The 22,583-nt window shown below is 37.0% G+C and overlaps 3 protein-coding genes and 2 long non-coding RNA genes across 6 annotated transcripts in view; all 5 read left to right on the plus strand.

Moving 5' to 3' along the window:
• Window positions 1–1,764: 1,764 nt before the first annotated feature.
• On the plus strand, window positions 1,765–2,571 carry LOC134650489 (endocuticle structural protein SgAbd-6-like). The gene is made up of 3 exons (XM_063505446.1): window positions 1,765–1,773; window positions 1,851–1,966; window positions 2,232–2,571. Exons 1-3 carry the CDS (start codon window positions 1,765–1,767, stop codon window positions 2,455–2,457), a joined length of 351 nt encoding a protein of 116 aa, XP_063361516.1. The 3' UTR covers window positions 2,458–2,571.
• A 3,673-nt stretch (window positions 2,572–6,244) lies between these two features.
• LOC134650590 (flexible cuticle protein 12-like) lies at window positions 6,245–7,993 on the plus strand. The gene is made up of 3 exons (XM_063505544.1): window positions 6,245–6,264; window positions 7,087–7,208; window positions 7,762–7,993. The coding sequence occupies exons 1-3, from the start codon at window positions 6,256–6,258 to the stop codon at window positions 7,979–7,981; spliced, it is 351 nt and encodes a 116-aa protein (XP_063361614.1). The 5' UTR covers window positions 6,245–6,255; the 3' UTR covers window positions 7,982–7,993.
• A 5,267-nt stretch (window positions 7,994–13,260) lies between these two features.
• On the plus strand, window positions 13,261–14,674 carry LOC134650491 (endocuticle structural glycoprotein ABD-5-like; the record flags this gene model as incomplete). The annotated part of the gene is made up of 2 exons (XM_063505447.1): window positions 13,261–13,478; window positions 14,427–14,674. Coding segments are annotated over 2 exons (444 nt in total), but the record flags the coding sequence as incomplete, so codon positions are not given.
• Window positions 14,675–15,894: 1,220 nt separating this feature from the next.
• The window catches only part of LOC134650357 (uncharacterized), a 483,167-nt gene continuing 476,478 nt past the window's right edge, over window positions 15,895–22,583 (plus strand). The window contains exon 1 of the long non-coding RNA XR_010097035.1: window positions 15,895–16,160. This is a non-coding gene — a long non-coding RNA (uncharacterized LOC134650357). The remainder of the gene's footprint in view (window positions 16,161–22,583) is intronic.
• LOC134650355 (uncharacterized) overlaps window positions 17,150–22,583 on the plus strand; it is a 355,978-nt gene continuing 350,544 nt past the window's right edge. The window contains exons 1-3 of one of the 2 annotated variants that reach the window (XR_010097032.1): window positions 17,150–17,314; window positions 17,662–17,774; window positions 18,132–18,240. This is a non-coding gene — a long non-coding RNA (uncharacterized LOC134650355). Of the gene's footprint in view, window positions 17,315–17,661; window positions 17,775–18,131; window positions 18,241–22,583 lie in introns of those variants that run through there. The other variant, XR_010097033.1, reaches the window with a different exon arrangement.

A 22,583-nucleotide genomic window follows, 5' to 3' on the forward strand; every position in this document is an offset into this window, starting at 1 on the left:
CTCCGCGATTTCGTCGCTTTGCTACAGGTAGCTAAAAGTACATCCGTTCCACCCCAATTTCGGGGAAAGCCATAAGCCGCGCGTGGCGCTGTCGCCACCTAGCGGCCATATCTGTGCTGATCGTAACAGACGCGTTTTGTTAGAGAGTGAGTCTTCTGTACCTAGTACTATTATTTATTCTGTGGTTGAGGCTAAGAAGCCGCACTATACGTCATTCCTAATGGATACAGTCTTAAATTACTCATTGAAAGAAATAATTATTTATCGTACCTACTATGTAACAAGATCTGACGACATTAATATTACAGCCATATTCGAACTTTAAGATACGTCAACTATTAGATATCTAAAAGATATGGATTGGATATCTGAGTGTCAAACAAGTATCAAAAGTGAAGTTTATGTTTGAAGATACGTCACTTTTGGCACTTGTTTGACACTGACATATCCGATCCATTATCGTTTAGATATCTAATAGTTGACGTATCTTAAAGTTCGAATATGGCTGTTGTCATAAAACTAGTCATCCGATAATACTAGTGCTGTCAAGTGGCACCACCTTATTGATGTCTGCCGATCTTGTCTAAACTAAACGTGACTACACGTCAACGAAAGTAAACCGGCTTGGACACGGAAGGAAGCAAGTAGAGCCGAATTGCTAGTAATATCTATCTGTCTCTAATTATACGAAATCGACGAAAGCACTATATTTTTGAAATAGATAACGGGGGTTCTAGAGCGAGGTGAGAGGTCGGATGTTACGGTTACGAAAACTTTTTAAAACTGCAGTGTAGGTATGTTTTTAAGATACCGGGATTTAAAAAACTTTCAAAATGTTGATAGTAATGTGATGTCTACAATTAAATTTACTGTGATTATGAAGTTCCATCCGTCACTTACTTTATCAAGGAAATTGACGGATATAGCAGCGGCAACAACGCCGCCGCGGTAATGTCGCAAAAATAATGCAGCTGCATTTGACGTACGAATGTTACCTTTGACTAGCAAAGTATTTTTCGCGGATTAAGTGTATGTGTTACAAATGTATTCCGGAAAAGTACCTAATGCCTGATTCTATTTATTTCAGGACCATTAAAACATAGGTAATTTTAGTAGGTATCAAAAATTCTACAGTGCCAAATATTTGTAACACAGTTTATGTCTTAATATTCTTTTATTCAATTATTAAATTATCAAATCATTTGTTACATAAAATCAATAACGAAAAATACTTCAGCTTCATTTCATAAGAATCGTTCTATCAAACGCCTTGTTAAAAGCAATTATTATCAATTTTGATTAATGCTACGTAGAAGTACCAATTATATTAATTTGGTACCTACATTACAAAGTTGTAAACGACACATACTAGCAACTCTGTTGTCTATCACATCGCTCATAAAATTATACAGTCCGTTAAACGTTTAGTAGGTAATGAAATAATTCTGTGCAGCAGAGTAAATTACAACCTTTTGAAATTCCTATTAACATTGACATTTGTACTCTTATTAAACGTTACTTAACAAAACATTCACGGGTCATGCCATGTCCATACACATGGTTACACAGATGAACAATGCTTGTATGTATGGCCGTTCACCCACCGCGACAGATGCGCCGTCGGGCCGTAGGGCAATCGAATCGCGATATGTTGTAACCCGGCATTAGAAGAAATATATAAGAGAACCGTTAGGACACACCATCATCCCATAAACTTGCAGATCTTCGTGGCACGCAGTCGCCAAAATCAAAACAGAAGCAAACATGAAATCGGTTAGTTGTGTGAAGTGACTTGAATAGTGAAGTGTTAGTGTTTGGATCTCGATATCAAGTTACCTGATTGATTTCAGGTGGTGTTATTAGCTCTCATCGCTGCTTGCTGGGCAGCCCCTCAGCAGAACCCCCAGGAAGTGCAGATTCTCCGTCAGGAGTCCGACAACTCTGGGTTGGGCGGATACCAATTCGTGTAAGTAATCACAACCTAAAAGACTGTTTCCACATTTAAAACGAACATTAACTAACTAACTAACTATTACGGCTCAGCGACCCAAAGAGGATCTTGGCCTCCGAAACGAGAGCACGCCACTTTTCCCGATCCTGCGCCGTTTCCTGCCAATTATCGGTTTGAAGCTGATGCAGATCCGCTTCCACACTGTCTCCCCAGCGGTATCTGGGCCGACCTACCGGGCGGCCACCAGTCGAACATTAATAATTTTTATTTTTTAATGCAGATACGAGTTATCTGATGGAAGCAAGCACGAAGAGCAAGGAGAGCTAAAGAACCAAGGCACCGAGAATGAGGCCATCGCAGTCCGTGGGCAGTACTCCTGGGTAGGCCCTGACGGTGTGACGTACGTCGTGTCATACGTCGCCGACGAAAATGGCTTCCAGCCAACCATCGAGCAAGGGCCCGGCGGAGCAGTCCCCCCAGGCGTCGTCGCCTCCCTTTTGGGCTAAATGTTTAAGTCAATAAACTGTTTTAACAGTTCTGTACATAGCGCCAATTATGAAGCTGTATATAATATTTATGTACTGATTCAATAGGTTAAATAATAATAAAGTATTATAAATGTACATTGTTTTTACTTAACATGAAAAAAATACACAAATATACTTCATGGAAATAAAATTTAAAACCCCGGAAAAAATTGCATATACCACAATACCACAACTAAAACGGTCAGTCCATTTGATATTTTGGAAACTTATTCGTGTGTACAAATAAATACGAGTAAACAAGTGTACTAGAAAGCAAGCACATCAAATTACAAGATGGAAAGCTGACATTCGCCTGACTCTGGAGACATGCTGGATGTGGATTGCTGCAGACAGAGCCCAATGGAGACAGTTGGTGCCTGGTGGAGGCCTAAGTATGTCTTACGGCAAATCGAACTGAGAGAGAGAGAGAGAGAGACTTTATTATTACCCAAACACACACAAATAACCTTTCACCCTATTATAGAAGCATGTCTCCGTTCCGTCAGGTATAACATACCTAAGTTTAAATAATAGACAAGTACGCATAACTTATGATAACAATTGAAGAATGCTTTCCGTAAAATAATTAAAAAAGAAATAAGTTTATAGAAAAATCTCACTTCTTCTTCCTCGCGTTGTCCCGGCATTTTGCCACGGCTCATGGGAGCCTGGGGTCCGCTTGGCAACTAATCCCAGTAATTGGCGTGGGCACTAGTTTTACGAAAGCGACTGCCATCTGACCTTCCAACCCAGAGGGTAAACTAGGCCCGTATCGGGATTAGTCCGGTTTCCTCACGATGTTTTCCTTCACCGAAAAGCAACTGGTAAATATCAAATGATATTTCGTACATAAGTTCCGAAAAACTCATTGGTACGAGCCGGGGTTCGAACCCGCGACCTCCGGATTGCAAGTCGCACGCTCTTACCACTAGGCCACCAGCGCTTCTTTAGAAAAATCTCACGATTGCCATTTATACTAAGTACGAGTATTTGACCTAGTGAAATTTTTAATAAATCTAGAATTAAACTTTATTTTATTAGAATTGAATTGGTGCTCTTATACAACATATTTTCCTTCTGACTGACGCCTCATAGTATGTACAGTCACCAGCAAAAATATATGACTGTGGGCAGCCGTGCAAAAATATCTGATGCTCCATTGGAGGCATAAGTATATGACGACACTACCTCGGTAAACATATGTGATGCTTTGTGTCCGGCAAAAACATCGTTACTCTGTATCCGCATAAATATCGGATCGGATCGCTTAAATATATTTGATTACTCATAAAAATCAAAATTATGTGATTACTCTCATCTGGCATAAATATCTCTCCAATGTGAATGCAAATACATCGGATGGCAGACGGACCGTCTATATATCTGACACGAAATTATGAAATATGTCATCAATCGGCAAAAACGAACCATACCCGGATAGCATAGAGCCTTACATTATTTGAAGTGATTTGACAATCCACGAAAAGAGTGCAGACTTGTCATTGCATATGTCTGTCTCACATATTTCATTTGCAATTTTAAATTGTGACATAATTCAGGTAGAATTTTAATAGACAATGTGTAATAAACCTCCTTCTTACATAAAAAAGAATGATGAAGAGGTCAACCTGTGAGACTGACAAGGACAAACAATAATAGCGCTTTCGCTACTACTCCTACTAAAAGATACATAAGACTATCCCGTTTTGTCATTTCCCCCACCCCTCATGCGAGATCCAGTTATATACTAGATTCATGATTGCAATACGTTACAATTCAAAATTATATCCAGTTTATTCCGTCAAATCGATGATAGAATATAATGTGAGACAAACATATACAATGACAAGTCGGCACTCTTTTCGTGAATTGTCAAATCACTTTATACAATTTACGGCTCTATACCAAACATGTATGGTTCGTTTTTAAAGGTCGATAACATATTTGTGATTTTCCAACGTGTCAGATAAATAGGCGGTCTGTCGTCCATCCGATGTATTTGCTTTTACAGTGGAGAGATATTTATTCCAGATGAGAGTAATCACATAATTTTGAATTTTATGAGTAATCAAATATTTTTAAGCGACCCGATCCGATATTTATGCGGATACGGACTAACGATATTTTTGCTGGTCACAAAGGATCACATATTTTTACCGAGGTAGTGTCGTCATATACTTATGCCTCCAATGGAGCATCAGATATTTTTGCACGGCTGCCCATAGTCATTTATTTATACTGGTGACTGTACAGTCAAAAGCAAGAACAAAAGCTTAGACGGACTCTCTAGTACTGCCAAGAATAATGGCAGTTCGTTCTGCTCTCCTCTCGATACAGTCACAGTTGTATTATACATGTTATACAGTGTGTAAATCCAATACGGGAATAATTAAACCAATATAGAATCTATCGTCGAATTAATGATAAATTAATTCTTGTATAGAATTAATAGTCTGCGCATTCACTTAAATGTCATCTTTTGACCTCACGAAGTCATGCAAGTATTTTCCTAGATTTATTATTAGTTGTCTGCTATGATTACCTGTTTTGATTATGTGTGTATTTATAGATTGATTCAGTAAAGTAAGAATGCCGTTTTGCATCCAATGGTTCCAATAGGTAACTAGATTCAAGAGAATATTCATACAGTAGGTAATCCGTTGCGCTTGAGTGTAGAGATATAAATAAATTATTGTTAGTTATAATCTGGGATTTTAATTAAAATATTCAATTGTCTAGAAACCAATATAGATTCGCCATATTACGTCAAGCCGTCCGCTTCAGGCAAAGACCCAGAGGGAGAGAGAGAGAGAGAAAAAAAAAGTGATTGCCTATAAATGGAAGATCAGTATATTATATTTACTTGAGTTATAGCTTTGTGTCAGCATGTAAACTGTACAGTCAGCATGAAACAACGCGTAAAAAGTATCTGCCACCCTCGATAACTTATACAGTCCCAATAGAGATACGTAAGGTAAAGGTAGATATATCTTGACGGTTCGTGTTCAAAACTATATGCAACAGTTCAATTGTTACCTTTACAAAGACATATATTTTTGTTAAACTGTCAGAGAATAGCAAATGCTATTGACGCATAGTCTGATACGATTCTTTTGATGCTGACGATACCTATCTTAAGTAGGCGATCCAAATAAAACAATCCTAATCAAGTATATTTGACACACAGACCAATTCGAACGTACACTGACATCAGAGGTGTTATTTTAGCTATCGTGCGTCTCGCTCGCGGCAATTCATGTACGGCAAGTACGAGCGAAATGCATGATGATATCTGAATGACATTAGTAAGATGTCATTCTGGGCTATAACCGCGAAAATCGAAGTTCGCAAATTGCGGGCATTTTTCTCTGTCACTCTAATTACGCCTTCATTGGAGTAAAAGAGAAAGATCTCCGCAATTTGCGGAAAACGGTTTTCGCGGTAGCCCCTCTGATATCAGGGTACGTTCGAATTAGCCTGATTGATACAATCCGTTTACGATTATGTAGTGTTGTTGGACATTTTATTTGAAAAACCACTGCCGCTAAAAGCATTACATAAATATTTCTGTGTCAAAGGTATCGTATTTCATTTTATGATGGTACCCTAACCTTATATTATTATATTAACCTTGAAATGTGAATAATTATCCAGATTAGCCACCATTTTGAATATTCGCTACTTATGAATTAGATTTCATTGTAAATATATAAAGGATCTGTTTAATATTTTTATTGTCATTTGGTCGCGTCCCACCATACAAACAAACACATCAAGATGAAACTGGTAAGTCAAGCACAATCGGTATAAGGAAACAACTTTCAAAGCCATTTTTATCAAAACTTTATGTAAAACTAGCAATTTTCATAACCTTTAGCCGCACAGAAGCCTATAAAAAAGCCTTCCATTTTAGTGTTTGCTTTTCCTTATTTGTTTATTTTATTTTGATGAATAATTGTCCACATTGTATCGAGTCCATTGTATTCGGAAAATTTACTAAGTATAGGTATGGATTGTATTGGGTATACATATTGTATTTATTTATATATTTATTTATATATTATTATATTTACAGTTTTAGCCAATACAAAATTCATCCATAATAAACATTTATTTACAAACAAGATATATACAGTGTATTACTAAAAGAAATTAAAAACTAGCTTAAATCTAAAATAGGCCCTTGAGGCATTGTACCAAGGATGCTGGCGACATTTCCTCGCTGTATCGCAATGCTGATACGTTGTGCGAGGTAGCCGCCAGCTCTTCGGTCACCAGTTACGTCAACCAGACGCTTCGCGATTTCTGCGAACAACTTATGCGCGCTGGGACCCCATGGACCTAGAGTTTCAACTCCAAATGGTACAAAATGGTACTCTCTACCGAGGCTCTTATATTTGTTACGTTTTAAAATAATATATTTTTGAAGAAAAAACATTAAACGTATAAGAAAAAATATTGATATTCTATCACTGGAAATTCCTACTTTGACGGGATGTCACAATATCCAAGGACTACCTACGGTTCATGTATGGAGAAACGGTCGACCACTAGCCTCTTAAGATTGTCCATTTATTGGTCTAAAGTGTTTATTGTCTTAATTTCCAGTTAGTCCTATGCTGTTTGGTGGCATCGGCCTTCGCCGCACCCGCCGCTCCAAGCTTCAACCCCGCGGACGTGCAGATCTTGCGATACGACAATGATGTCAATGCGGATGGCTTTAGATACGCGTAAGATCCCTGTTGTACCACAGTATTTAACAATTTGAACTTAATTATGAACAGTTGAGAACAGAGAAACTGATAATAAATAATTAAATATAAGGAATTAATTTTCTTGAATCACCGAAATCTTTTTTTATACATGTCCACTTATTATTTCAATCATTTTTGCATTAAGCCCAGAATAAATTTAAACGTGGAAAAATTACTGCCTTGGGTGAGACCTGAACTCACAGCCTATGAATCGATACTCCAGCGCGCTGCGGTAGCCGTTTAAGAAGTGTAACGCTCTTACGGTAGATTTCGATAGAGAGTTAGGGACCCATATGGTGAAAAGATTCGTTGGCTATGGATGAGGTCCTGGTGGCTCAGTTGGCAGGGCGCTGGAGTATATATCGATCGATCCAGAGCTGTGAGTTCAAGTCTCACACAAGGCAGTAATTTTTCCCCTTTAAAAATGTTTCTGGACTTAATAGCATCGTTCGCAGTCGTTTCTGCTTGTTAAAAATTTAATATTGCACTGTATTCGATCGCAGGTTTTCAAATAACATTTATATAACAGGGTCGAGCAATCCGACGGCTACAGGAACGAGGCCCAAGGCACGCTCGTCAAAGCCGGCGAGGAATTGGTGTTGGCCGTCAAGGGGGTGTTCTCCTTCGTCATTGACGGCGTCACCTATACCGTCAACTACACGGCTGACGAGAATGGATACCAGCCCACCATTGAACAGGGGCCAGGAGGCGCCGTTCCTCCGGGAGTCGTTGCTTCTCTGCTTGGCTAAGAAACTGAACTGAAGTACAGTAGTGCATAATTATTTTCCCTCGTATTTCACGGAAACGTACGAAGGTGTTTTGCTATTTCAGTCAGGCTCGATACAAAAAGTTCTGAGATTTCCGTGAAAATACTATGGAAAACAATTATGCACTACATCTGAACCATTTGACCGATTCTAATCTTAGGTAGTTAAAAGAACCTGATAATTAATATAACCCTAATCAGATAACGTTAACTATAGTGAATGGACGCAGAACGTATTACTTAAGAAGTGATAATATTATATCCCTTGTTGGTACTCGTATATATGTTCTGCTAAACAACGAATTTGATTCAGACATGAGACACATTTACCCACCTATTGTAAATATGATTATCCATTTTAATGTAAAACTCGATAAAACCGTTAAAAATGTATCTTTGTATAAGGCAATAAAATATTGTTATTGTTTTAATATGTAATACGTTTTCATGTATATGTGTCATGTCCGTCGTCGTTGTCAAAATGGTTTTGGTTTTGTTATTCATGTTTTTCGATAGGGAAAAATAAATTATTTGTTGTAAAATACGAATCTAATTTGAATAAAATCATATTAATATAAAAAAAAATTAATAGGTATCTGTATCACATCAGGCTAAATAATATGGGGAGGGGGGGTGCGTAGTCGGCTGGGAGAAATTGCCAGCTCAGTCGGACTTGCTATGGGAAACCCGGACCGGGACCAGCACTAGCGAGAACAAACACTGATGTGTTTTTTCTCGCTTTCTGTTCTTAAAGCACGGTAATGTACAGTCAGAAGCAAAAGTTGCTAAGCGGGCGAGGTGTTCAAAAAGAGAATAAGAGCGCGTCAACGTAATTATGAACACCTCGCTCGCTTAGCAACTTTTGTTGCTGACTGTATAATAGTGTATATGCGATGATAACAACTTTTCATCAGGCGGCAACGGCTGTGAGCTTTTGCTGAACTAAATTGACTACTCTGTCTAGATATTATGTCTACTGTGGTAATTATCAGTATTGCAAAACGCGTACTTTGCACACATACTTAGGCGCCACTTGCGAAATATTCTGGACCTTGCTTACCGTATAACCACAACTACAGCCAGTATATAAAATGTTTTTCGAATCGCATTTAAATGTCATATTAAAACGGTGAAGTTAGTTTTTTGCATAACCTAGGCACATTAGAATCTGATGTGACCTTAAGCAAGTGACATATTCATATTATTAATGTGCTTGTTGATTTCATAAGTTTCCCAACAAACAATTAGGCGACACTTAGCACTTACTTTATCACCTAAAGACATAAAACGGCTGTAGAATAGCTACATATTCTAAGCTTACAGGCTCTGGTGACATTAAGGTCTTTAAGAGGTCCACCTATAGCTTAAAGATCCACAGTAGCCATTTTGGCCGCTATAATGCATCTTAAGCAGCTAGTGTTATAGCTCAAAGTGAATTCTACCATCTTAACATCTATATGAGTAATAAGCAGCTGCAAATTTCACTTAAGGTTCAGGCGCTTAAGTTTCACAAGTAACAGGCGATAAAAAGTCTTTTATAGCTCCGTGTATCGCAATCGCTACTTAACTCTCTTGTATCATTTACAGTTGAAAAGAGAAGTTATGAGTCACTATTATAGGTCATGTAGTCGCAGACGAGCGTTATTCAATACCTTAGTACATCTTATACTGTTATTAGAGTCTTACTTACAACCTAAGGCTATAGCGCCATGTTAAGATGACCGATGAATCAATAAGCAAAACAAAAACTATTAATTAGAACGTAAATACTTAATAAAAATCGATACTTTTACTCAATATTGACCTAATGTTAATATTGTTATATTTAAAACCGGACTTCACGTATATTGTGTAATTTTTAGAAATATAATACGGTGGACCACAAATAAAAAAATATTATATTCAGATAAATATGCAAAGGATCAGAGGCCCTTTAAAATTTTGTTAGCAATACATATAGTTATTGACAGTGTAATTAAATTCGCCATCATAAATCCGCAGATAAAGCCGGCTATCGAATCAGTGAATTAAAATAATTATTTGCTTTTGTTTATCCGCCATTACATTTCACTTCAAGCTGTCACAGTGCAAGCTTACGAATAATAATACAAACTGGAAACATTGCAACCAAAGCAGATATGGGCTAAGGAAAAAATGCGCAATTACCTTCTTGGGTGTTACAAATATTGACTTTGAATGCTAATATACCATCGAAAGCTGAAAATATCATTTATATGGCCCTACACTACTACTCAAATAGTAGTCGCTTATTTGGCACCCTTTTAAACCCTAAGTACTTAATCAACGCTATTACAGCACTGCTTTAGCGCTCTTCTACCTCTTATTTCTCTATTGTAGCGCCGTTTTGCAACCTCAGGTGTTAAAATTTGTGCCCAATTCGGGGATATTACGGGGTTATAGCCGGCTATAACTCCTATTTTTAGAACATCAATAGAACCAAAGGAGCGATCGAACAGTTATATAGATCTCTTTTACCTCTTATATTTAGCGCCTAATGTTAGTTGGGTTATATCTCTGCAGAGCGTTTTTTTTTTCTATACTTAATAATGGCCACGTTAAAATAATTGTTAAGAACATTGAAAAGCTTAATAGCATATAACAAGCACATTAAGGCGATTATGATTTATAGTTCGATGAATGTAAGCTTTTAGTTAAAAAAAAATAAAGCGGAATAATGCGATGTAATTGACAAACAAGCAATTATTGCTAAACGTTCTTGGTTATTTTAACCAAGTACTAATTTGTTTTCAAACGCGTGTTATTTACTTTTAATAAAAAGCATTATTTTACCAATTGGTCTGTATCACTTTACCAACTTACGTTAACCTAGTTGACTTCTTTGATTTTAACAACGAACTTTGCAGGCTCCCTCCGAGCCAAGTCACTCGGTTGTAGACAGCAAAAACTTATTTATTTCTAGCCATTACATTTTCTCAGTGTAACATTTAGCTAATGTTACGGTTAAACTCATGTGTTTTCAGTCACTCGCGTGTTCGTTTTAGACAAATCAAATTATGTTTATTTAAATATAAGAATCCCGCAATTAAATTACTTATTGGTCAAAATGCCGTAGTACCCACTAGGTAAAAACAACATAACAGTGACCGCGGTAACCTAGCCTTGGGCGTGTAAGTGTAAGGTCAAGACGGGCCCAGGGCAAGGTTGAGGGCACGAGAACGCGAGTTAAGTTGCCCATGAGAACAAAATCAAACCCCCCACCCTTCCATCTTATACCTTTAAACGAGCAATTTTGTATAATTATTTATTTATTTACATATATTTATATTGAGGATCTCGGAAACGGCTCTAACGATTTCGATGAAATTTGCTATATGGGGGTTTTCGGGGGCGAAAAATCGATCTAGCTAGCTCTTATCCCTGGGAAAACGCGCATTTTCGAGTTTTTATATGTTTTCCGAGCTGTGCTCGGTCTCTCAGATAGAATCTGTGCGGAAAGAGAAGAGTTGTGAAATGTATTGGGCTTCATATATTCCACGACTCTTCTCTTTCCGCACAGACTCTATTAAATAATAATCGTGCACAAAGAAAAGCCGTCTTGAAAAGGAACTAATTATTTCATACAGATCAAACAAATAAAAAATTTAAAAGTGACTCTTGTATCTGAAACATGTATGTGAGTACACCTGAGCGGTTTCAGGTTATCAACTAAAACCGCCCCTGAAGTTTGAGCTTAAATCGATGGTGAATGTTCGTTTCAAGAATATTCTTAACTTTCAAGAACTTAAATCTGGGTATGACCGAACTAGAGACAGATTATCACACACTCCACTTTGTCGGGTACCATCGTGATCCAAACAAGACCATGCTAAGACTGTGACAGGCCCTTTTCTGACACCTTATTTCTTCTTGATTGGCACGGAAAGCGGTGTATGTGGACATCAATCAGGTAGCAGAGTACTAATGCTGCACAAATTCCTTACAGACGAGTCAGGAAGGGCCTATAAAGTCATGAGACTAAAGGATGACTCACGTTACACCGGGCCGGATCTTCCGTAATTTCGTTAACTATGGATAGCATCACGTGATCATCTGTCATTGAAAAGTATTTTTTGACACAAAACATAATAATTCACATTAAGTTTTTTTTTTAAGAAAACTTAATGTGAATTATTATGTTTTGTGTCAAAAATTGCTTTACTGTGTAATTAAGTTAGTTAGCTGTAGCCTTAGCATAGTTGTAGTTTTCGCTCCAATATGTTTTCATGATGTGCATACATGCTTTGGATGGCATTCCCAACCAAAACCTGTACTGAAAATAATTATTTCATGTAACAAATTTTATCTGTTTTGTGTGCCTAATAAATAAAATAAAATAAAATAAGCGCCGGAAGCTCCGGCCCGGACACGACCCGGTCAGCCCGGTCTAACGTGAGTCATCCTTAACTTAAACCGTTAATTCAAGAAGTTAGCTACATAAATTCATATCACGATCATCCGTTTTCGTTAAATAGCCACCATTAAACAACCTTTGACATTTAATGTGACCGTCTCAGCAAAGTTTAGTTCAATTATGTTTCATCATAAAATAAATCAAGTCTGTTACTCTAACTTCAAGTAGGTAAGTACAAAAAAATATGATCCCAACGTAAGTCTCCTGAATTTGGATACTTATCAGTAAAATAAAACATAATTTTCGTATACATAAAAGCAATTCAGTCTGAGGATAACCGTAACGTACCTACTCGTAAGTATGCTATTTAAGAGATAGATAGATATTTAAAAAATTCGAACCCAATAATTTATAATATAAACATAACATTTTATTTTAAAAGAACCTGATACTACTAATTACATTATCATAGACCACATTAGGAAATACAAATAGGCAGGTACACAATAATAATACAAACAACTTGGGGTTACTGAACTTTCATATCCAGATAACTTTAAAAGTTTCATTAATAAGTTAGTATCAATAAAAAACCAATTTTGTTACAATATGAATTTTAATTAAATGTGTCGCAAACGCCATCGTCGTTGTCCTTAGAAGATATACGAAGTGGTCGCCTCGTAGGAGTAGTCTAATATACAAAAACCTTGTAACATGGATAAACGTCAACAAATAACTATGTTGTAATAAATACATCCACTATATAAGATGGTTTGATCCAGCAAACAAGCACAGTTGAGATTGGCGCGTCTTACAATCAGATCCAAAATGAAACTGGTTAGTTACCTTGTTGAATATAAATGTTATTCTTATTAAAATTCCACAGTTAAAGGACGGCCGGTTTTTTACTTAACAGTGAAAAGTGCGAGTGTTTTGTGAAACTAGTTCCTCATGGATTGTATTGTTTTCAGTTCGTCGTCTTCGCTTTGGTCGCAGTGGCGGGCGTCGCGGCGCAGCAAAGGGTTCCACGACAAAACATTGTTCGATCTGTGATCAACCTTTTGCGGTCTACTTCGGATAACGACGGACTCGGAAATTATAACTTTGCGTAAGAAACCGTTTCAAAGCTTACTGTTCAAATGGCTCAAAATGATCTTCACGCGTTTTAAGGAGGACTCACGTAAGACCGGGCCGTCTCCGGACCGGAGCTTCCAGCGCTTACTTTTCTATGACAATGACAGGTGGTCACGTGATGCTTTCCATAGAAAACGAAGCGCCGGAAGCTCCGGCCCGGACACGGCCCAGTCTAACCCGAGTCATCCTTTATTCTCATAGCAATAAAATTGTAGCATTTTGGCCACCTCCTCCGATAAGCTACTCCTGTTGCTGACTGTCAAAGAGAGAAATTATGTTAGCAATCCCCGCAAATTTATCAGAAAAATTGGAAGTGTAACACATTGTAGTTGCAATTAAGCTATTTGCGGTGGGTTGATAAAATTACATTACATATAACAATTTTAGTAAAAACAAAAAATCCCACGGTTATGAATGGTCTGAATATAATATTCCACAACAAGGCTGGCCAGCCATGAAGGCCGCATGTAACTTGGATATTCAGTTTAGTCAAATAGTCACCTATTGAGTTTTAACTTTAGGTTGACCAGCTAACAGCTAGTACCTATAACGTCTCCATCACGCTTTCATTCCGTCACGCTTAGCAGCAGAAAGGGCCCCGCGAAAGGATACGAGTGTGACATAATGTCACTTTTAAGGGTAACTGCATTGGCATAGGTTAAGTAGAATGTTTTTTTTTTTCTGATAAGAAAAAACTGCACGATCCGCCTCATTCTAAATCATACCTTTTAATTTGAAGTACCGCAGTACGAGTACGACCGTGACACTTCACCGGTCAATTAAAATTTAGCCTTTTACTTTTATAACTACTACTACGGTTAAATTTAAATGGAGCGCGGCAGCCGAAAAGAGAACATACTTTACAGTTTTTTGTATTTGTTTACGAGAGGTGTGTACAATAAAAAAATGTATTTTTCCTCAGATATGAACAAGACAACGGACAGAAACAGGAAGAGCAGGGTACACTGAAGAACGCTGGAACAGACAACGAGGCGCTTTCCGTAAAGGGCTCATACGCGTGGGTGGGTCCCGATGGCGTGACCTACAACGTGAACTACGTCGCTGATGAGAACGGTTACCAGCCCACCATCGAGCAGGGTCCCGGAGGTGGCGTGCCCCCTGGTGTTGTCGCTTCGCTGCTGGGTTAGACGTTATACAAAAAAAAAACAAAAAAAAAATCAAAACTAGTCCAATTTTTAATAACATAATTTCTACTTAACGCATTTGTTTGTACCTACTCCCCATCCTGACAGATCAAATTTATAACCGTTGTAGAAGAAGAAATTTAAATAATAATCGAGCTCCTGATCTGATGATGGAGACCAGAAGTGACCATAATAACTATGCAGATTGGTTCAGCAACGCAGTCTCATTAAGTTTGTTTTCTTCTTGGGAGAATAGTCATGGTCAAAGCACCTTTTATTCATACCTATGACAAATCCAAGATAACATACGTACAGCCAGTTGGCTCGGAGGGCCTACCAAAACTTCTTCTCGCTATACTTAATTTATCAGTCTTAAGGGGCCCACTGATTAACAGTCCGCCGGACGATATGCCGACAGGCCGCTGTCAGTTAAACGCAAAACAACCGAACAACTGACAGGCCGTTATCGTCCAGCGGACTGGTAATCAGTGGGCCCCTTTACTTTCTTCAAATTAACCGCCTAATGTTATACAACACCATGCTGGTGATGCTGCAACATTGCAGTTATTCTTCGCACAGGCTCTTTGACAGTTAAGTTATCCTTAGAAGAGTATTTTTAAATATGAATGTGTACTTAGATAACACTTCCTTCTTCTTCATTTTTTGATAAGGTTTGAAGGAATACCTTGGGATAAAGAGAAAAATGCGTTTTTGAGTTTTAGCAAAAAAGTCTTCCCTTCTTAGTAAACAGACTAACAAGTGCTGCGAAGACACCCACATGTTGCTTGTTATTGTACAGTCGAGTTCATAAATATATACATTTATTCACCTTAATGCTACGGATTCATGTTTCTTCACTTTGTTTCTTCTTCTCAGAAATGTATACATATTTATGAACTCGACTGCATATAATATATCAACAAAAAAATAGTCCACTTTCAAGACTGCCTACTTTGAGAGACGGAACCCTAGCCCACCACGCTCTTGGCCGGTTTTTATTAGGGTTCCGTAGCCAAATGGCAAAAAACGGAACCCTTATAGATTCGTCATGTCTGTCTGTCTGTCCGTCTGTCCGTCTGTCCGTCCGTATGTCACAGCCACTTTTCTCCGAAACTATAAGAACTATACTGTTGAAACTTGGTAAGTAGATGTATTCTGTGAACCGCATTAAGATTTTCACACAAAAATAGAAAAAAAACAATAAATTTTTGGGGTTCCCCATACTTCGAACTGAAACTCAAAAATTTTTTTTTCATCAAACCTATACATGTGGGGTATCTATGGATAGGTCTTCAAAAATGATATTGAGGTTTCTAATATCATTTTTTTCTAAACTGAATAGTTTGCGCGAGAGACACTTCCAAAGTGGTAAAATGTGTGTCCCCCCCCCCCCGTAACTTCTAAAATAAGAGAATGATAAAACTAAAAAAAATATATGATGTACATTACCATGTAAACTTCCACCGAAAATTGGTTTGAACGAGATCTAGTAAGTAGTTTTTTTTTTATACGTCTTAAATCGCCTAAATACGGAACCCTTCATGGGCGAGTCCGACTCGCACTTGGCCGCTTTTTTTGTCTATGTGGAGTGAGCTTACTTATTTCTCTAAAATCATATGGTTTAAGTTATTTATGTTTTCAAACTTGACTGTAGGTACTAGACCTACAGGCCAATTCGAACGAACACTAACATCAAAATAATGTCATTCAGCTATCTTGCATTTCGCTCGTACTTGTCGTACATCATTGGCGTGAGCAAGACGCATGATTACTACTTAAATGATATAATTCAAAGATCATTCTGATGTCAGTGTACGTCCGAATTACCTGCTACTTGCACCTGTTCCATTTCAACCGGTTATATATCAAGTGTCCTTGCACTCAGTGCATTTTGCCTTCAGCAAAGACAAGTAATAAAGTAAATAAATTAAGACTGGTAATTGCTGTAAAGTTTAGAAATCGTGATTGTTGTAGATAGCGTTAATTTTTTAGAATTCTAGTTCAACCATTTTGTAACCTTGATTATAGGTACCTATTTATTAAATATTTCTTTGACCAATTTTTAAGCCTACATATATGTATACATATAATAATAACATGATTGCAATATCACTCTTATGTCAGTGTACGTTCAAATAAGGTTCTATTACCTTCACATACTTACTTACAGATTCTTTACTGAAATGCGTTTCTTACAGAAATGCTTTTCGTGGGCCTCGGTCAAGAGACGCATTTATGACGCCACAGATGTATGACGGACGGCGAGCAAGCACGCTCGTGACGCTCGGAGCATGCGTTCTATGACGCATTAGGCTCCCAAAAATGAATGTTCCGTAGTCACCTTAAGCGGGAGTAAAAAAAAGCTGCAAAAACTATATCAGTTCGAGTTCTCATGAAACGGTGCCACGAAAAAACAGTTATTGAACAGAGATTGACAGGCTTTTAATTGCTTGTCTCTGACGCTAACTATAAAACCAGCCCTAACCTAAGTAGAGAGCAAGTAGCCACTTTAACTATTTATTTTCAATACTGCAACCGCACAGAGTACTCGGTCATACGTTGTACTAACTTAACGATAGAGATCACATCGTTTACAATATTTGAAGTTTGTGAGTTTGATAATATTAATCCAGAAAAAATGAAAGTTTCTTTAAAAAATATCAAGGTAAGTGACAGTTTTGTCTTCATTACACTTTATTTCAATGTGAATTTGAACTTGTTTTGATCACACTTCTCAATGTCCAATTTCTTGTAGTTTTTATACTTATATATATTCTAATATATTTTGCTTAGTCTAATCTAACATAAATCCATGAATTTATTTTTAACATTTACACATAAATACAATAATTTGATACATTTAGCGTTTGCGTCAAATCCGGTAGTTCTGATATTTTGCAGACTTGTTTATGATGTTGGCTCAATAAATAATAAACAAGACATTCAATTAGGTACTAAAGTTTAGGTAGATTCAATGATAAAATAAGATATAACTATAATTTTCCTTTTCAGATCCTACTTCTAATAATAACGTGTTGTTTACTCGGCTCCGCATACAGTGTTTCCCTCTTTGGTGTCGATTTCACAGCACCAGTAAAAATTGTGAAAACTGGAATCGGAAAAATGTAAGTAAAACTATACCTTATTTACCTAAAAAAAAAATCGCATTATCAAAATACCAGGGGACTTATATTCCTCCTAAAGGTGACGTGGCTTCCATAAAGGTAATGTCTATTTTATTTAATAAAAAATCGAACAAAAGGTATTAAAGACTTCTCTTATATAATATTATATCATTCTGGCGAGTCTTACTATGTATGGCAAGTTTTTACAATACTTTAAATATACGATGAGTTGGTTTTATCGATTTTAGTTAAGACCGTAACATCGCCACTATTAAGCCATTAAAGTGACCTATGATTACCGTTAACACATTATATTCTACCTTATGAAGTCTACGACATTGTACATTTTTTTTACAGAACGAAACCACTACACCCACTTTCAACATTACAACCTACACTACAATCTTCAACAAATAAGTTAACTCAGGAAAACAACCTCTCTACACGCAAGCCAATCAAAGACGACACTCCTAGTGACACTCAGAAAGTTCCCAGACCCGTAGAGTCTAGTCAGAACAATGGGTCAAAACTGGAGACCGAAGTTGACACACTTGGTTGGTCGGAAACTGGCGTTGATTACACTACTGACACAGATAATGAGGTAAAGTAGTCTCCTTGTTTTGTTTTTTTTTTTCGTATTGCTTTTTGTGTTTTACAGTCTCCTTATTCAAGTATACAGGAATCAAGTATGTAATAGTATCTATTACCTAGATTGACCCTGCTTAAACCTATTTTTATTAAAGAAATCCTTCTTTTAAATTTAAGATAGATGGAATAATATGAAATTTCCAAAGATTTGTTATAAATACAGCCAGCATCAATAATTAAGTAGCGGATGAGACTACACACGAAAAGTACAAGTATTACTTACCATTCTATAACAGCTTTACCGAAAGTGGATCTACATCCATATGTGAATAAAACGCGAACTGTATCTACCTGGATCTGTATTTCTAAATTACATTACTTACTGTATTTCTGTGTCTGCAGGAGTTGTTCTGTCCTTTACTACTGATGCTGACTGTACCCATCGCTATCTCATATTTAATCTACATGTCGCTCTTAACACTATTTATTTTTTTAGACAACAACTGATATAAACAGCATCGGAGGTCCCCCGCCTGCGGTCCTAGCCTCGCTTCTTGGCAGTGGTTGAAACATGGGTACTTACACTAATATTATTCAGTTTAAACTTGAACGATCGATTATACGAACTTTTAATATAATATTTATTGTAAAATAGATTGTAATGAAACCTTACATATACTTTGTTTAGGTAATTTTGAATTGTAACCACTATAGCAATTCATATTTCTGCTCTGTACGTATTTAAACAGGTATTAAATATCCTACTTTTGGATTGACAAATGTTTTTTTCTTGTATGTATTTATAAAAAAAATTGTATGTATTTATAAATACAAACGCAAACGTTGCAATTAAACCAATTGCTTGCCAAACGTAACAGCCATATAACTAGTAAGAATAGTTGCCGGTGCGGTCGAGTTACTTTGTTGGGATTTTTGTCGATTGACAGACTTTTTATTTTCTTGTCTCTGATGTTAACTGATCAGTGATCTCTAACCACTGATTACTAAATAGTATTACTACTACAACCATCTTATTTAATCTCATATCCTCACTGCGTACTTGGTCACACGTACGATACGCGTCGCACTCAAGTTAACATCACACAATATTCTCACAAACTTTTTCAATGGCTGCTTAAATTTTAAGGTATTAAGTAACCTTAAAATTTCGCTCACTACTCATATTTTTTAATACAAACAATCACTAAATACCTATACCTACTTTAATTTAAATATAATTACCGGTTTGAATACATACCTACGTAGACGCCAGTCGGAAAACGTTACGGGTATATATAGTCATTAGACTCATTAGGTATGACAAAAAAGACAAAACGCTCAGAAATAGGTACCTACATATATACGAAGCTCATAAGAAGGCTAAAAAGCGTCGCTAGTCACTTTTTGGCTTACTACCGACAGAGGCCTCGTTGTTTCCCGTTCCGTTTTGTGTTTGTGGATTTAATGAAATTTTAATCCGGGAAAATGAATAAGGCTCCTGGTATAAATATTATGGTAAGTAAGAGCTTTTCTTAATCTATTGTGAAAAACTTTGAGGGAAATCATGAAGTCTGCGCGCTGTCCATTGCTTGTTCTTTTTTCTCTAACTTGCTCTGTTGTATAACATAAGGTGTAGGTACCATTTAACCGAACAAAATATTGTACTTATAATATTTGATATTATTAATCGATGGTTAATGATAGGTACAAAAAGGTCATCTGTTTTGTTTTACATAAATTAACAAGTCATTAAATTACTAAAATGATTGAACAGAGTAAATTGATGGTAATTTGCATAAACCGTTCAGTACCCTTTAAAAACCGATCTAATATAAACATAATTTTTATTTTTTTATTATTTCAGGTGCAATTTATAATAATGACGTGTAGTTTGCTCGGTTTGGTATACAGTGTTCCTCTTGATGTGTTTGGTAAAACGGCACCAGCACAAGTTGTAAAAACTGGAATCGGGGAAATGTAAGTACCTATACCGTATTTCAATAAAATATTTTTCTTAAACATGAGGAGTTACTAGTATGCTGCCCCGGGAATTAATTGGAAGGGCAGATTTTACAGACACAAGTGTAACACGTCACACATACATCTGCCGGGCTAGCACATGATTGGCGCGAGAGTATCTCGCAGCGAGATAGACTACCCGTCCCTCTTTTATTAACACAGTTAGAAAAAGACGGGTAGTCTATCTTGCCGCGAGATACTGTCGCGCCAATCATGTGCTAGGGGTGCTGACCTGCTAGCATGAGTTGCGTTCTCGCGCGCGACTTCATACATCTAGCGCGACTTCAAGTATGGACTCGCGCGCGAGAACGCCACTCATGCTAGACCGCCAGATCTTAATAAGTCAAACAGCGCCCTACTCGTAGACTGCCGATTGTGATGGATTCGTGTTTTGAGATTAAGTATTAGGTGGTATTAGGTAAGTACGAGTAGAAAAGGATATGAATACAAAACGCACGTCTAGTGGGACAGAGTTAAACTTTTGATAGGTACAATATAAAAGTAATAGAAGACAAATTGTAGGTATTATGCTTATTTTGTTTAAATAGATTTTTTTTATTTTGCGCAATGTTCATAATAATACATCAGGAACAATTTTAAATAGAAACATAAATACCTACTACACTTAGACAAATTACTCACGATTTGTATAGTGTCATTGTCACGATCTGTCATTAATATTTTCATTGTAATTATTCTTCTGAAATTGTCCCCAGACCACAAGTATTTAGGACCCAAACGCCAGAATATATAAACTTTCCTTTGGGTAGTAATAATCTGTTTTCTAATGATGACAACAGCGATCAAGACGGGGACTATTTTTACCCCTTTCCTTTCGGCATATTTGAAAAGTAAGTAATTTATCTTATATTGCTATATGGGGGTTTTCGGGGGTGAAACATCGATCTAGCTGGGTCTTATGTCTGGGAAAACGTGCATTTTAGAGTTTTTATATGTTTTCCCAGCAAACCTCGGTCTCCCAGATATTAACAGACAACTCACACAAATTGTACCCATAGTTTAGTATAAGTACATGAACTCAATTCGACTCGAAAAAGTAACAGATGAGAACGTTACTATCGTTAATAAACTCGAATTCGTAGTTTGACGTTTTTTTTAAATGTACCAATAATCATAAAAGTAACCATAACATGACAGTATTAAAGGGTATCCATGTTACCTTTTGTCAAATTCTCGAGCCTAATTTTCAATTTACATTACACTGTACTTTTTATAGCGGAATCTTGTTTATAAACAAGTTAAGCAAAGCATACTAAGGCTGAAAGTTAAAAATATGTATGTTCACATTTTTAACAGGATTAAATCACAACAACCTTCAAAGATTAATACACTAACGCCGGAAAACGACCACTCCTTCGACACCCGCATACCAATTAAAGATGACCGTGGCCCTAATGACAGTGACAAAGTTCCTTGTTCATTGCCCGTGGAAACTAATCAGAAAACTGGTTCGGAACGGGATTCCGATAGTTATTACACACTCAGCTGGTCGGAAACTGATTATACTACTGAAACATCTGAGTATGAGGTAAACTATAAACTGAAATGGATATAATTATGTTCTACAGGAAAAACGATCACGCCATCCAATGCCAGAAGGCCTAGCACAGGAGTGGCGGGACAGTATTTATTTTCGCCAGCGAGACAGACTACCCGTTCCATTCTAGTTAATACAGTTAGAAAAAGACTCGCGGGCGAGATACTGTCGCGCCACTCCTGTCCTAGGCCTACAGAGCCAGATCCGAACCACTGTCAGCTTTCGCAGGTGCCGTGACGATAGTTTTTAGGGCAACTAGGATTGTTAAAAATTCAAAAGAAAAATGTACCCGTAATACTTACTTCCGTAGAAATACTTGCGCAAGTAAGTATAACGGGTTAGCACTGATTGACAAGTATATACAGGGTGCTTCCTGTAACAGGAGCAATAAATTAAACTGTAGGCTGTACTCCTCAAACTGACCAACATTTGTTCAGCAACTTTTGAAAATAACTCATGTTTCGATTTTTATTACACTTTAAAGTTTATTCTAAGACGCAATGTATTGCAATTTTGTTATGTTTGAAGCGTGACAAGCAACGTCAAACACACTCATATCAGCGTACATTGAAGGCAATATTTATTTTGTATGAAAAAGAGGAAGTCTAAAGGATTCATTATTTTTAAAAGTTGCTGAACAAATG

This window comes from Cydia amplana, chromosome 8 (assembly GCF_948474715.1).
Source record: "Cydia amplana chromosome 8, ilCydAmpl1.1, whole genome shotgun sequence".
Taxonomy (NCBI): Eukaryota; Metazoa; Arthropoda; class Insecta; order Lepidoptera; family Tortricidae; genus Cydia; species Cydia amplana.